This window comes from Bemisia tabaci, chromosome 9, assembly GCF_918797505.1.
Source record: "Bemisia tabaci chromosome 9, PGI_BMITA_v3".
In the NCBI taxonomy this organism is placed as follows: domain Eukaryota; kingdom Metazoa; phylum Arthropoda; class Insecta; order Hemiptera; family Aleyrodidae; genus Bemisia; species Bemisia tabaci.
The window spans coordinates 19,938,535-19,955,496 of record NC_092801.1 but is presented as its reverse complement, the minus strand read 5'-3'; the positions used below and the strand labels follow the sequence as shown (position 1 = coordinate 19,955,496).

Below are 16,962 nucleotides of genomic sequence, written 5' to 3'. Positions count from 1 at the left end.
GTGCGATCCATCGACATGGACGAGAAAAGAGATATTCCCGATGATTGGCATTAACTTGGCAGACGCTGCGCATCTCAAAGTCTGGAAGACGATGCGTCGCGACGCCGATCGAACACTTGCCAGATGGTTCGGAAAACGTCTCGTTCCTCCTTTTACTAGCTTTCAATAGCGAAACCTGCTCGGTGAAAATCAGTGGGGATGTAGAAAGATTATCATGTTTGTAACAATGGAGATGTTGCATGTGTGAGGAATTTGCGATTTGACTATTGATTCTGGTGTAAAAGTTCGTAAGGAACACGACGGTGCCACTGGTTTTCTCTGAAATTAACTTCCAAGCTCAAAAAATGCTCCCAACTTGAGGCCATAAATGGAGAGGATATCCCACGCCATCCTGAGAGTCCACTTCTACATCAAGACAAACTTTCCATGCAAAGATCGGGAACAAATACATTGACAGGGCTGCCACTTTATTTGGGGACTCTAAAAATGAAAACACGGCATCGCTGCTAATGTATTTGCTCCCTATCTTTGCATGGAGAGTTTGTTTTGATGTGGAGGTGAACTCTCAGGATAGCGTGGAATGTCCCCTCCATTTTGGCCTCAACTTGAGAGCTTTTTTTGAGCTTGGGAGTTGATTTCAGAGAAAACCAGTGACACCATCGACCATCGTGTTTCTCGCGAACTTTTACATAAGAATCAACAGTCAAATCGCAAATTCCTCACTCATGCAACATCTCCATTATCGTGATGTACAAGATCATGCAAAAAACTGATCCATAACGCGTAGCAGCGTAGTAGAATGACATCAAATGTTCAGACCTCTCATTCTCCAAAACACTCACTGGAAAAAAAAAAACACATTGGATCTAGAGTCCAGACTCTTGAAAACGTTGACAAGAGAAAATACTCTTCATTCAATCAGATTTAAGCTTAAATCAAAAGGAAATCCGCTGAAATTAAGAGGCTGGGTTCTTGATTTAAGCTTATAAGCTCGGATTTATAAATCCGAGTGAATCAAGAGTATTTTTTCTTGTCGATATTTAGAGTCTGGACTCTGGATCCAATGTATTTTTTTTTTGTTTTTTTTTTTCTTTTTCCTTTTTTTCTTTTTCTTTCCAGTGACAGTTTCAAACTGAATGGATACCGTGCGATCCATCGACATGGACGAGAAAAGAGATATTCCCGATGATTGGCATTAACTTGGCAGACGCTGCGCATCTCAAAGTCTGGAAGACGATGCGTCGCGACGCCGATCGAACACTTGCCAGATGGTTCGGAAAACGTCTCGTTCCTCCTTTTACTAGCTTTCAATAGCGAAACCTGCTCGGTGAAAATCAGTGGGGATGTAGAAAGATTATCATGTTTGTAACAATGGAGATGTTGCATGTGTGAGGAATTTGCGATTTGACTATTGATTCTGGTGTAAAAGTTCGTAAGGAACACGACGGTGCCACTGGTTTTCTCTGAAATTAACTTCCAAGCTCAAAAAATGCTCCCAACTTGAGGCCATAAATGGAGAGGATATCCCACGCCATCCTGAGAGTCCACTTCTACATCAAGACAAACTTTCCATGCAAAGATCGGGAACAAATACATTGACAGGGCTGCCACTTTATTTGGGGACTCTAAAAATGAAAACACGGCATCGCTGCTAATGTATTTGCTCCCTATCTTTGCATGGAGAGTTTGTTTTGATGTGGAGGTGAACTCTCAGGATAGCGTGGAATGTCCCCTCCATTTTGGCCTCAACTTGAGAGCTTTTTTTGAGCTTGGGAGTTGATTTCAGAGAAAACCAGTGACACCATCGACCATCGTGTTTCTCGCGAACTTTTACATAAGAATCAACAGTCAAATCGCAAATTCCTCACTCATGCAACATCTCCATTAACAAGTTTGCTCTGAAATTTTCCCGTTATTTTCCCTGACATTTCCAGGTTTTCTTGACTTTCCAAATTTCCCTGACATTTCCCAGTAATCCCTGACTGTGGCAACCCTGCCTATAGAGGTAGGCGTTTTATGGATGAGCCTAAAATTATAGTTCGTAATAATTGCAAGATAAGGCCCATGTTGTTGGGCGGAAGTTCATCCGCGTGAACGAAGCTACTTGGCAACCGACTCCATGCTTCACTACTTGACCCCTCCCCGCTCGATTGTACCGGCCGGCGGCGTGCGTTAAATGCGGAAAATAGATCTATTTGCGAAATTCTCACGCTTTATTTCGGCGCTGGATCTTTTTCGGTCGTTTCTTCGGCCTTCGCGCATGCGCGTTGATCGTTTGTGCGTCTGGTCCGGCGCCCGGAACACCCTGCGTTACACGTTTCCCGACTCAAAGTTGGGAGGACAAAATCCAGTCAGATAATGAACTAGATGCAGAAAACGCAAAAAAAAAAAACAAACAAAAAAACGCACGAACGCAGACGAAATACGTACACTGGTTAAAAAAAAATAAAAACCTCTTGATTCAAGAGTGCAGTTTCTTGTCGCCGGATTTAAGAGTCTGGACTCTTGTTTCAATGCAAAATCCGCTTGAAACAAATAGTTCAAGACTCTTAAATCCGGCGACAAGAAACTGCACTCTTAGGTCAATGCAATGCTGCATTAGTCCAAGAGGTTTTTTTACCAGTGTAGAATAACTACTTCCCATAATATAAATAACGTCAAAAGATTAATACTTAATCTCACGTAAATAATAAATATAGAGTTGAGTATTTGGACCTCGTTCAGCAGAAAAAGGAACCAAGCCACATCAGCTCTTGCCGATATCTGGGCAATTTAATTTTTTATGAGAGAACGTTCAAGCGGATTTCTTTGAAAACTTAAAGGCATTTTCTTTGCACTAGGCAGAAAAGTTGAAATTTGCACAAAAATCCACACAACATTTACATATTAAAAATTAAATTGCCCTATTAAATTTGGCAAAAGCTGATTTGGGTTGGTTCCTTTCTGCATAATTCGGTTTTGCGATAATAATGATAAGAAAAATAAAAAAATAAAAAATTAGACATAAACCAGGATCAGCCTAACTACATCTCGCGTGCAATTTTGATCAAATATTTATTACTATGACAGAGAACTGCAAATAAGATACCACTTTTAATGTGTACATATATTTTAACGCACATTCGCAAAGAATTTTGCATCAGAACGTTGCTTGGTTTTCAGTGAAAAAAAAATGAAAAAGGGAATTTTCTTCAGAAAAACATAAAAAAAACAAGCAGTGAACTCCAACACAATGTGTTGATAAGGCGCGTCATTAACTCGCACATATCAACCCCTTTAGTTTTCATTTACAGAGATTTCAAAATAGGCAAACAGCATAAAAAGAGAATTCACGATCCAACACTGCGAGGTCAAAGACGCACCTTGACGAGACCGTGTATTGTGAAAGTAGAAAGCTCTTCGATCGAATTTAAGTTTTTTGATCTGCCTCAAGCAAAATCTTATCAGATTCTTGAAGAAAAGTGCTACGGAATAATTTAAGCGAAGAAAGGAAAAATTCTGTCGAACTCCTAGAAGATAAAGTCGATTTAAAGGTATTTTGGGGCTAAAATACCCAAATCACCGGTAGTAAAAATCCCGTTATATTATTGAAAAGAAATTGACTCGATATAAATGCAATTGCATTAAATACGTCTTGATTTTGTTATTTTAAACGTCTTTCCATGCAAAGAAGTTCAACCATGTCGTTGCTTTATTCATTCATGAATTGAAAGTAAGCAATCTACATCCCGAAAATCTACTGATTTGCCGTAAAAAATTGCAGAAACTTGATATACCAGGTCGATGCACCCACTCGTTGAATTTACCAACCAATTTTGTGAGTGCAAATGTGTAAGAATCAATATGCTATAGTCATTTTGGGTGCATTTATTTTTCATGAAACAATAATAATTTCAATCCCGAAAAACCATCAATTTTCCGTATAAAATCGAAAAAATCAAAATATGTCAACTCCCCGACGTGAAAATTAGATTCTACGTATGTAAAATGTAAATACTTATGTATCGATATGCTGAACAGAACTATGTGTGGACAGTCAGAAGCCCGCGGCAACATTAATTCAACAGAAAAACTGTAAAAATTAGATAGGATTTTAGCCGCTTTGCCCGCCTCTCCTCGCTACTTACAACAAACCGTTCTTATACTCATCTCAAAATTTTTCTCAGAGCTTTGGGTTATTATCAACTTCCATTTAAACTCCGGTTCGATGGCCGAATCGGCTGCCAAAAAAGCAAGCCACTGTTGAGGGGTTCTATGAGAAATTCGTGATATTATCGGCTCTCAGGAAATCACCCCATGGCTAAAATTGGTGGTATAAATGTTTAAGTGCTTAAAATAATCGTATTCAAGAAACTAAGGAATTAAACTATGGAGTCAATTTCTTTTTAATAATATAACGAATTTACTACCGGTGATTTAGCTATTATAGCCCCAGAATACTTTTAAAGCGCCTTTGCGTTCCAGAATCTCGACGGAATTTTTTTTTTTTTTTTTTTTTTTGCTTAAACGATTCAAGAAACATTGTAGTTAAAAATATAAAGATTTTTCGATTTGGACGTATGAAAAATGTTTAACTCGTTCAGGCACACCGTGTATTGTATGGAGTACTGCTGTTATTCGACCGTTGTCTTCAGGTCAAAATTCTTACAAAGAAGCCCCTTGCAAGAGGCAAATTTTTTGTAATTTCTCCCAGTTTTTTCAGCGTTAGGTATATAAATGAATTGTTTGTCAAATTTTGAGGTCAATTATATTTAATTGTAATTTATACTTTCTTTTTTTCCCCTTCATTTTATTTTTCGTATCGAGGAGTCGAGGTTTTGTTGATTTCTTCGGATTTCGATTACTGTAACTTCTCTTCTATTCGGCCGATTTTTATGAATGAGGTCTCTTTTTATTTGTGTTTTAACGGAGAGTAAGGAAAAAATTGCTAAATACATGCGAAACAATTTTTTTTGAAAATTGGATGAATCCTAGCGTGACGGTGAAATGGTTAATGAAGCGTGAGTAATTGGGGTACGGGTATCGGCCGCGTTGGGACCCAAGGCCCATTGTTCTTCGTGACGCCGACGCAGTGATCAGGAGCGTGGGGACGAGAGGGCTTAGTGGACTCCTGTATGAGCCACGTTTAGCAAATGGTCTAATGAGTCTCGAGGCTCATCACAGATTGCACTTACCACTATCCTGGTGGCCCCGGCTATCAGAGCAAGGAGTACCAACTTTTGAAAAGGATAACAGTGTTGTGGAGATATGTCAAAGCAACGTTGTGAACAAAACGGAGTGAGTGAAATTCTCATTCAAGGAGTGCCGAACTGGTCAGCCATCCTCGAATCAGTTCGCTTGCTTCCGCTTATATATGCATATTTTAAATCAGCGCGCCCCATTCTAAGGTTTTTTTAAAAAAAACCAAGAAACGTAGACTCTTGGTATTCATTACACATAAACTAGCGAGCCCAGAATGAGAAACAAATTTTAATCATTATTATTGACGGATTAGTAAACTTTTTACACGCTTTGGAAAATCTCAGAAGTTCGCGGTAGTCACTTTTCGGTAAGGAACTAGGGGACTCGGTTATTGTATCGAGGGGGGGGTCGAAACGATCGCAAAGGCGGTATACTACGTATACGCGCCAAAACAAGTGAGGAAATTGAGCAACCCCTAATTTTGGTCTTATTCCGGTTAAATCAGTACAGTTTTAAGTAGATCTTGGTTGCTACAAAAGTTGCTATGCTAAGAAGTCGGTCATCGATTATAACCGAACAAAAAGTAATAAGATCCGTCCGACTGCCAGATTAGTGTTTGCATGGAATATTAGAAGACAATAATGTTTAATGTACGGCGAAAATTCTTTATGAGCAGAAGATTTTTCATCCGCCTATATTTTCCTTTTTTAAATTAATATTGTTTTATATTTTACTACTTTTACAGATATCGCAACAGAAAAATAGATCCACAACGACGGAGACAAGCTGCGCTCACAAAAGATTATTGGCTCATATTGTCATCAGGGCCGGATTAAGGGAGTGGCCACATAGGCTGCGGCCCATGGCGGCAAATCTAAGGGGCGGCAAAAATTTGCAATTTTTTAAAGTGTAGGTATAAAAATTAATCGAATTTATAAAAACAAAATTACCAACGAGAAAAGGCGACAAAATCTCTCATTTCTTGAGTGTATAGTAATTTCTAATTTTGTCGTCTCTTAGTGATACAAGAGACAGCACCCTCAGTAAGTCGAGTTACGAGAGAAACCAAACACGCAATTTGGCCTAGAACAGCGCGACTTATTAGAGAGAAATGATAACGAGGACTTGAGATGAAAAGGAAAAGCCCTCGGCGCGGCGATCGGCATTTAACACATATTAGCGCCTACAAGACTGCACGAATACTTCACGCATTACATCTAACACAGTGCGGTAATTGCGGTCAGCGTGAAACGGATAGCGCCTACAAGAATGCATGAATACTTCACGCATTGCGTCAAACACAGCGCGGTCAGCGTGAAACGCATAGCGCCATAAAGACTGCGTGAATACTTCACGCATTGCGTCCAACACAGTGCGGTCTGCGCGGCGCGGCGGCGGAAGTTAAAATCATTGAACCAAATTTATGTTTGTTCTCTCATAATTTTTTCGTTCATTTCTTATGGGTGGAAGGCCTTGTCCACACAGAGATAGGTTTACGGAACTTAACTTTCCCGCAAAGTTCCGTGAACTTTTGCTGGTAGTGTTGACAGGGCTTTCCCAAAAAATGTGCTCTACACGAATAAATGCGTCTTATGCACCCCTCCCCCGCTGGCAAGTTCATTTGATGGTTTTTATCGAGTTTTAAAACGAATGAGAAGGGGGCGGCAAGATATAGGCGGCCCATGGGCGGTAAAGGGGTGACCGGCCCTGATTGTCATTTTGCAACACGTTCACCACGAATGAAACTGTCCGCAACATCAGAACTTTCCGACGAAACATTGGATCCAGTGGCTTGGCGAGCTTTGCGATACATCGATTGATCTGCCTTTTAAACATAATGAAAAGGATCGACTAACAGGGTGTTCGCAACGAACACTTCAATAATCGATTCTTTACCACAGTTTCAAACGGGGAAATATCGATAATCGATGATTCGTGCCTCACTACTGATTGGATCCAAATTCCAGAACAGAAATACGTTCTTCTGATCAAGGCTCAAGAATCCGAAATCATTGACGTTTTTAAGCACACAAAGCCGAAATATACAAACAGTTTAGGATTAGAAAACATGCAGCAAAAAAAAAAAAAAAAAAAAAAAAAAAAAAAAAAAAAAAAAAACAAACAAACAAACAAACAAACAAACAAACAAACAAACAAACAAACAAACAAACAAACAAACAACAAACAAACAAACAAACAAACAAACAAACAAACAAACAAACAAACAAAACAAAACAAAACAAAACAAAACAAAACGAGGAACACATCGATTGCGCAAGAATTTGAAAATTCGTCGTTTTAAGAATTACTGATCAAAAGAACAAGAACTAGCGACGAAATAAATTATTATTCGATTCATCCCTTCTCCCTGGTGAGTGGTGTGGTCCGCACGCACAACCAGCTTCGCACAGATTGACCAAAGCGCAGACGAATTCGGTTCTCAAACCGGTATGCGTCGCACAGTGGGTCGAATCATTTAGAGAGGTCGCACATGAAACTTTTGACTGAAACTGCAAATTTTGATACATATTTCGTCACATTTTACATTTCAAGGGATGCTTTAGCTGGAAAATTTCTCAAGAAAACCAATGGAACCACTTTCAGAACCTTAAAGTTTTGAATTGACGGAGTTATAAGTGTTTAAAGTTTCCAAATTTTGTCCGACCTCTCCTATTGACTCGATCCATTGAGCGTCGTTCGATTGGTTGAGGAAAACCCGCTGAATTCGCACACATTTGACTCCGATCCTTTCTATGCGTTAAGTGCATCATCGCAAATGCTCAGCTGTACACTGAAAAAAAATCTCGGTGTATTTATTAAGAAAATGGTAAAATTACCAAGTATTCAGGGTTCTTTTTGATCCCAGTTTTTTCTTGGTAAAATTACCATTTATGGCATTGGTAATTTTCCAAAGAAATCTGGGTAAAATTATTGACTTTCACGGTAATTTTACTGAACCCCGGTAAAAACGCCAATATTTTTTATCGACTGTGGTAGAATTACCGAGATAAAATGGCAAAGTTACCGGGAATTGATTACCAATAAAAGTGGTAATCTTACCTGAGAAAAGCAGTAAAAATACCGGTTTTTAGGTAAGCTCACCAGTCTGTTTTGGTAAAATTACCAATAATTGGTAAAAAAAAAGTGAGATGGTAAAGGTACCAAAGGACCTTGGTAAAAACGCCGGGAATTTTTTTCAGTGTAATCCCTTCCTGGACAAAACCGCGTATCTACGAACAGTTTCTGAACAAGTTACGTTCTTTCCGCATGGCTCGACAACTTAAGAGAAAAGGGCGGGAGTGTGAGTGGTGTAATCTGACCATCCACTCAAGCTATTTTTCCTTCTAATGGTACAAAGTAGTGTACTCACACGCGCACACAAATAATAATCGGTGTAATGGTAACAATCAAAGCATTCTAGTCCGTAGAGCTCTTGAGCTTCTTGTTGGAATTACATAACTGGGAGATGATCTTGGTCTCAAAATTTAGAGAAAATTATAAGAGTTTAGCTGGTATTCACGAAATTGGTCCATTTTGAAATTTTGAGTTACGGCAACGTGGCAACAATGGATGAAAATTTCAAAATGGACCAATTTCGTGAACACCAGCTAAAATCTTATAATTTTCTCTAAATTTTGAGACCAAGATCATCTATCTACGACAAACTGTTCACGAGATATGCCAGTTTCAAGTTTTAACTTTAACCCCCCCCCGCCCCCTAATTATCCAAATTTAAAAATCGTCAGTGTTTTGGACTCGGGAAGTGTTCCTCTATCAACCCTGAAAATATCACGAAGATTTGGGCGAGGTTGGAAATGACCGATTTTGAATAAGGTCCTTTGCACATTTTCGAAGAAGGATTTTCGCGCGACCGAAAATTTGGCCCGCGAAGAGGAAGGGCCCTTTCCCCGTGGATACCTGCGATAACATTTTCTATTGAAGGTCACTGAAGCAGGAAAATAAGGCTAAAACATAAGCGCTTGTCTAGACGACTAGATGAATAAAATAATAGGTGCGTATACCGCACGAGGCGTGGACGAAAAGTAGGAAAAGGCACAAAAAAATGTTCTTGGACACGGATCACTGGACCTGCCTACTGAAGAAAAAACAGCCTTAAAGAAAGAAGAGATATTTGTTGAGAGGCGTCTATTGCCGTGATAAAGAGAACCGTCGTATGAGCATTCGGATTTTGCAAAATTTCTTCCGATATAATAATAATAATTTATTTTTGAGTAAAATTAAAAGGGTTTTTCCTTAATATTATCACGGGCGCCCGATAAAAACGCGAATAAAATTCTGTAGGAAAAAAGTTATAATGGCAGGAGCTATAGTTTAATGACAAGTTTTCCAGAAAAATCTTGATTAATAAGGAGAAATTTGGCAACGTCCGTAAGGTCATACGGCGTTTTTCCACGACATGGCGGCATAGTGAAGCGTTCACTGGGAAAAAAAACACATTGGATCTAGAGTCCAGACTCTTAAAAACATCGACAAGAAAAAGTACTCTTGATTCAATCAGAATCTAGCTTAGATCAAGAACCAAGCCTCTTAATATAACGGATTTCGTTTTGATTTAAGCTTAAATCTGATTGAATCAAGAGTCCTTTTTCTTGTCAATGTTTTTAAGAGTCTGGACTCTAGATCCAATGTGTTCTTTTCCCAGTGTTCAATCCGTCAACATTTTTTTTTTTTAATTTTTTTTTTTTTTTTTTTTTCACCCTAATGCTTACATTATTACGCGATAATTTGTGAGATTTGTCAGCTTCCGCGAGGTGTTTCGAATCATTGCTGAGTTGGAATACATTTTTCACAAAAAAAAAAAGAAACCGCGGATATTCCCATCATGCTGTGGTACTTTAAGTATTCGTACTTCAACAAGATTTGATCGAGAAAGATAGTACGATCCACGTTCTGAAAGGAAAACCGCAACTACACAAGGATGCAAAGCGATTTTTCGACATAAATGACATTCAGGGCCGGATTAAGGGGGTGGTCACATGGGCCGCGGCCCATGGCGGCAAATCTAGGGGGCGGCAAAGATGCAATTTTTTTAAATGTAGGTATAAAAAAAATCGAATTTAGAAAAAAAATTGCAAACGAGAAAAGGCTACAAAATCTCTCATTTCCTGAGAGTATAGTAATTTCTAATTTTGTCGTCTTTCAGTGATACAAGAGACAGCACCTTTAATTAATTAGTCGAGTTAAGAGAGAAACCAAACACGCAATTTGGCCTGGAATGGCGCGACTTAGGGAGAAATGATGACGAGGACTTGAGATGAAAAAGAGAAGCCCTCGGCGCGGCAATCGGCATGTAACACATATTAGCGCCTACAAGACTGCACAATACTTCACGCATTGCATCAAACACAGTGCGGTTATTGTGGTCAGCGTGAAACGGATAGCGCCTACAAGAATGCATGAATACTTCACGCATTGCGCCTAACACAGTGCGGTCAGCGTGAAACGCACAGCGCCTACAAGACTGCGTGAATACTTCACGTATTGCGCCAAACACGGTGCGGTCGGCACGGCGCGGCGGCGGAAGTTAAAATCATTAAACCAAATTTTGTGTTAGTTCTTTTATAATGTTTTTGTTCATTTCTTATTAATGGAAGGCCTTTTTGTCCATTAGAGATAGGTTTACGAAACTTGACTTTCGCGCAAAGTTCCGTGACCTTTTGCTAGTAGGTAGCGCAAGACTTACCGGGCTTTTGGGAGCCTTTATCCACACTTTGCTAATTTGAAATCATAATTCAAAAAGGTACGACCTATCGCATTCAGAGCTCATATGCTCAACAATTGCTTTGAAAACCCTCATGAGAACCTGAGACGAATGGATTACATTTTTCAGTGAAGAACCACTATTTTTGGCTCATTTTAAAAACAACATATATGCCATTGATTTCCCAATGCAGATATGTGCTTTTATGGGAGAACCAGCGATAGTGGTTCCTTTTTGATGATGTTCCCCAAATGATAGGGGTTTCCAGGTGGGAAGTAAAGAAAAACCTGTCCGATTCAGGACAGGAGTAACAGGAATCACTTGTTTTCATCTTCGTGACAATAATGTAACCAAGAAGAGCCGGATAAAATTTTTGGAGAGTAAAACCTACTAGAAAAAAAACACATTGGATCTAGAGTCCAGACTCTTGAAAACATTGACAAGAAAAAGGACTCTTGATTCAATCAGATTTAAGCTTAAATCAAAGTTTAATCCAAATGATATGGGTTTCCGGGAGGGAAGTAAAGAAAAACCTGTCCGATTCAGGATAGGAGTAACAGGAATCACTCGTTTTCATCTTCGTGACAATAATGTAACCAAGAAGAGCCGGATAAAATTTTTGAAGAGTAAAACCTACTAGAAAAAAAAAACACATTGGATCTAGAGTCCAGACTCTTGAAAACATTGACAAGAAAAAGGACTCTTGATTCAATCAGATTTAAGCTTAAATCAAAGGGAAATCCGCTCCTATTAAGAGGCTTGGTTCTTGATTTAAGCTTAAATCTGATTGAATCAAGAGTATTTTTTTTTTGTCGATGTTTTTAAGGGTCTGGACTCTAGATCAAATGTTTTTTTTTTTTTTGTTTTTTTTTCTCTCTTTTTTTTCCAGTGCGCGCTGCTAAAAAGTTGTGATCGATAAAAATATGCCGACTCACCGATTTTCAAAGTGGGGTCCGAATTCTCGACTTTACAAGAAATCTTGACAAATTTTCTTCCTTGTCGGACAAATTTTTTGGCTCGGGATTCCATTTTACACGGCGGTGGAACAAATTACCACCCCAAAGTTTGGAAACAAGGCCTCGTGTAAAAGACGCCCACCTTCGATTTCTGATTTTCGACCTCGGCTATTGCGGCTGATCGCCTCCACCATCCCCTTTCCTTTTATTCTCTTTTCACCTTGAGAAGGAGAAGGTAGAGGAAAATGTCTTGAGGGAGCGACAAAACGGAAGTTGTTTGGCCTGAAAGTTTTAACGTCTATACTGCACACTGAGTTTGGACTGGGCGCTGTTCTATCGTTGCGGTTGAAACCATCGGAAATCCCGTGAATGACGTAGCCATTATACAGAGACTGCGTCATTCGATATATCACTGTAAACTTGTGTAGCCTTAAAAAAGCGCGGTAAAACGATTGATATCGAAACTGTTCATTTGTTCTGAGTGGAGCTATTGAATGTCTAGTGCTGCCATATCCCGGAACAATTCCCAATTTCGGAACTTTTGTAATTTCAATTTCAAGCAACTTTACTCAGACTCTTCGAAATTCCCGGAATTTCCAGCAATTTTCGGGATTTTGGGGGTTTTTCGTCCGATCGATTAATTATTTGATCGAATTGGATGATTTTATGGTCAAAGTTGACGATCTTTGGAACTGAATCCAGGGATATCTTGGAATTTGCCCCGGAGCTTTCGAAAAAAATCGGAATTTTTCTCGGAGCTTTTGGAAACCGGAATGAATTTCGGGAACCCCGGAATCTTTGGTAAAATAAAATGGCAGCACGGCGAATATCGAATGACGTGTTCTTATCATTGGCGGATTCAGCAAATTGGCATCATTGTTTTTCCTCTATTTAAACTAGAGTACCGTCATAGACTGCGTATGGCCATTCGTATCTTTTCACTACAGGAAAGCTGTGCCACTTTTTGATTGGTCAACGAGTTTTTAGGCTTCATGATGCTCTTACGGCCGTAAATAAACAAACAAGATGGCGACTCACCGTAACATTAATAAGAAGCTAAAATTTGACAAAAAATTTAATGATACGGCAGTAACAATTTAAACTAGTATATCTACGAATAACACATGGAAAACACATGAAAACACCGTTAAATTGCCTTTCGCTTTTATCACAGGAGCACGATGTGTATAACCTCAAACTTGCTTGCTGATAACTGCCATCTTGTTTGTTTATTAACGGCCGAAAGAACATCGTATCAGCCTATTTTCTCGCGACCAATGAAAACCCGGCACGGAAATGGCCATACTCTGTCTATAAAGGCACTCTTAATTTGGACCGCGTTTAACAGAAAGGAACCAAGCCACATCAGCTGTTGCCAAATTTAATTGGGCATTTTATTTTTATACATGAAAACGGTTTTGTGGATTTTTGTGCAAATTTCAGTGAATTTTCTCCAAAGCGCAAAGCAAATTCTTTAAAATTTTCAAAGGAACCCGCCCAAACGTTCTCACATAGAAAATTAAATTCCCCAGTTAAATTTGGCAATAGCTGATGTGGCTTGGTTCCTTTCTGATAAACGCGGTCCATTTAAACCCATGGAAATGTATCGATTCTTGAAGGGGCCAGGTGCTCCGACAAGAATCGATTATTTAACATAGGTTTCAATAGAGGAAATACAGTGTTGCCGAATTGTTGGATCCTCCCCTACGTGTTCACAAAAACAGTCCATCACAAGTCGAAAACGAGAGATGCACCACATTCTCGACACCGCCGACATTGTCCGCACCAAATGTCAAAGGGTTATTTAACGAAGGCCGCGAGTAACAAGCGCTGACGAATAATACGGAAAAGATGAGCCGAAACGAGCGACCGAACTTTCGTTTTCGAGCGAATTTATGCATGAAACACGACATCATTTTAATCCGCGACGACGAGGACGGGCGGAGTCGACCCGTCTCCGTCCACCGACCTGACCAGAACTGATCGTCAATGACCGCCGCGCCATCACAATCCACGCGACTTCCCTTCCGCTAAAATGTATATTTAAAAAAACGCGGGAATCACGGTGAGTAATTCCAGAGAGCCACATTTTCGTAGACTTCGGGTTGATTCCGTGACGTTGCACCTCGCGTGAAAGACCGCACACTGAAAAAAAATTCTCGGCGTTTTTACCACGGTCCGTTGGTACCTTTACCATCTCACTTTTTTTTACCAATTATTGGTAATTTTACCAAGACAGGCTGATGAGCTTACCTAAAAACCGGTATTTTTACTGTTTTTTTTCGGGTAAGAATACACCTTTTATTGGTAATCAATTCCCGGTAACTTTGCCATTTTATCTCGGTAATTTTACCTCAGTCGATAAAAAATATTGGCGTTTTTACCAAGGTCCAGTAAAATTACCGAGAAAGTTCAATAATTTTACCGAGATTTCTCGGTGGAATTACCAATTCCATAAATGGTAATTTTACCAAGAAAAAACTGGGATCAAATAGAACCCTGAAATCTTGGTAATTTTACCCTTTTCTTAGTAAATACACCGAGATTTTTTTTTCAGTGCAACTATATTTGGATTGCATTTTGCAAAGGAACCAAGAGCATTTCAATGCTGCTAGGATTGAGCAACTTATATTCTTCGCTATAAAATTACTGAAACCTTGCAAAAAATTAAATTAAGGTGATTCGATGGACGCCATATTTTGTGTCAGAACGGCATGCGATATATCGCATCAATTGGTTCCATTTTTTTAGCTACTCTTCATTTTTCTCCAATTTTGAGATCGCAATTCTGTTGTCAGGAGACTAAAGCACTCACTTACCAATTTCAACAAAGAAATTCAACGTAATAAAGGCGTGGTTTTTTTGGAGAGAAAATATCGCTTTCGAGTGCAGTTTCGATATCAGTATCGAATGCGATGTTTTCTCTTTAAAAAACCACGCTTTTATTACGTTGAATTTCTTTGTTAAAATTGGTAAGTGAGTGCTTCAGCCTCCTGACAACAGAATTGCGATCTCAAAATTGGAGAAAAATGAAGAGTAGCTGAAAAAATGGAACCAATTGATGCGATATATCGCATGACGTTCTGACACAAAATATGGCGTCCGTCAAATCATCTTAACTATGGTAATTTTCGTATTGAATTTATAGTTTATTGGGAAAGAAGATAAAACTTGTATAGATGATCAGTTTAAATTTGCAAGGTAAACAAAGTTGCACAATCTTAGCGACGTTGGAATACTTGTGGTTCCTTTTCGCAAAATGCAATCCATTTTTGTATGAGGTTGTAAGTTACTCTGCCGTGCTACGTAAGAATGCCGTGCGAACCATCAAGCGTTGCCAAATTTCCTTCGACAAATCATAAATTTCAGGAAGATTTGCGAATATTTCTCCTCAGCTTCTTCCAGAGGATTTGCTTCGTTATCTGGCCTAAAAATTCTGCAAATTTCAAGGAGAAATATTCATAACTTTCTTCAAAAAGAGATATTTTCAAAGAAGAAATTTGGCAACATTCGAATGCTTACGGCTTTTTAACGTAGGACGACAGTATGGTGTGTCAAGGAGATTTTCGAGAAATAATTCGGCAGGGCTGCAGAAAGTTCTTCCCATTTTACTCAGAAAGTTAAAGATATCTTTTTTTTTTTGCGGCTCTGCACGTATAAATTGCAGCAATTTCGAAAAAGACGTAATTTTGGCCGCAGTTTTACGAAAAACACTGACGCTTTTTTGCAAAAATTACGCGATTTTGCCAGTTTTCTCATTTAATGTTGTTCTAAACGTCAAATCCTAGCAAGAAAGCTACACGTAGGGTGAATTAAAAATTGTTCTCTGATACTTTTGCCATTTTCTCTGACATTTGACGGTGTCCCCTGCCTTTTGAAAATTCCTTGACATTTCCCGGTTTTCCCTGACCGTGACAAACCCGTGAGGGTTGTTAGGGGTCGTTGGGACTCGGATCCGCGAGACTTAAAGTTCTAAGTATGGGATGTCTCACCCGAATTCGGAAAGCGTTTCGCTCCATCAAAATCAGTTGAAACGCTGCTGGCGGTCTTATTTTGTTTTGTTCCCAAAGACGCCCGTCTCATGGAGCACAGCTGCGTCTTAGCGTTAGCATACTTCGGGAGGGCTGTCAAAACCTCTGCACCGCGCTCTTTCAAATCCTGCAATATTATTCAAAACCAACATTTGCAAAAATCTGACATTCTAGGAGTCCCTTAAGAAAGAGATATATAAAAATGCTAATTGGTCGTAAAATAAAGGGAGTGCAATGTTATTCAAAACCAACATTTGCAAAAACCTGACATTCTAGGAGTCCCTTAAGAGAGAGATACATAAAAATGCTAATTGGTAGTAAAATAAAGGGAGTGCAATGTTATTCAAAACCAAGATTTGTAAAAATCTGACAATGTAGGAGTCCCTTAAAAAAGAGCTATATAAAAATGCTAATTGGTCGTAAAATAAAGGGAGTGCAATGTTATTCAAAACCAAGATTTGCAAAAATCTGACATTCTAGGAGTCCCTTAAGAATAAAGAGATATATACAAATGCTAATTGGTTGTAAAATGAAGGGAGTGGGTCCAATGGTCTATTTCAAGGTTACCACAGATTTGCGAAAATGAAATGCCCTGACATTTCCTTGATTTTCGAAACACATTTGGGTGAAATTGTCTGACAACTGAAGAAATGTCAGAGGGTTAAACAGACATAATTATAGAAATAGTTTTCAGGTAAGATTTGTTGTTCGAAACGTTTAACCTAGTCTGAAGAGCAAATAAAGGTGACCCAACAATTTTTCCCTTACATTTTCGTCATTTTCCCTGACATTTCCACGTTTTCCCGACTTTTTAAAACTCCTCGGCATTTCCCGGTGTTCCCTGACTATGGCAACCCTTGGTAATTAAAAGCAAGAGATCTCGAAAAGTTTAATTTTTCTGACATACCATAAATTAATGTTTCATGAAATTTAAAGAGAAAAACGGATCAGGATGCAGAAAAATTACTTCAAGGTTTTCAAGAGTATAAAAAAATAAAAATTAAAAAATACAAACTTAACAATCCCCGAAATAAATTAATGTGTTCTTCTAGTTTCGGCAGCAACGTCTCGG

At 39.0% G+C, this 16,962-nt stretch overlaps 1 protein-coding gene across 4 annotated transcripts in view; it reads right to left on the bottom strand.

The window, feature by feature from the left end:
* LOC109034807 (embryonic polarity protein dorsal) overlaps nt 1–16,962 on the bottom strand; it is a 75,864-nt gene that overhangs the window by 41,623 nt on the left and 17,279 nt on the right. For 2 of the 4 annotated variants that reach the window (XM_019048158.2, XM_019048159.2), the window contains one exon: nt 15,852–16,017. The exons of the other annotated variants lie outside the window; for them this stretch is intronic. In XM_019048158.2, coding sequence (XP_018903703.2) covers nt 15,852–16,017 — 166 coding nt within the window. The remainder of the gene's footprint in view (nt 1–15,851; nt 16,018–16,962) is intronic. 4 annotated transcript variants of the gene reach the window in all.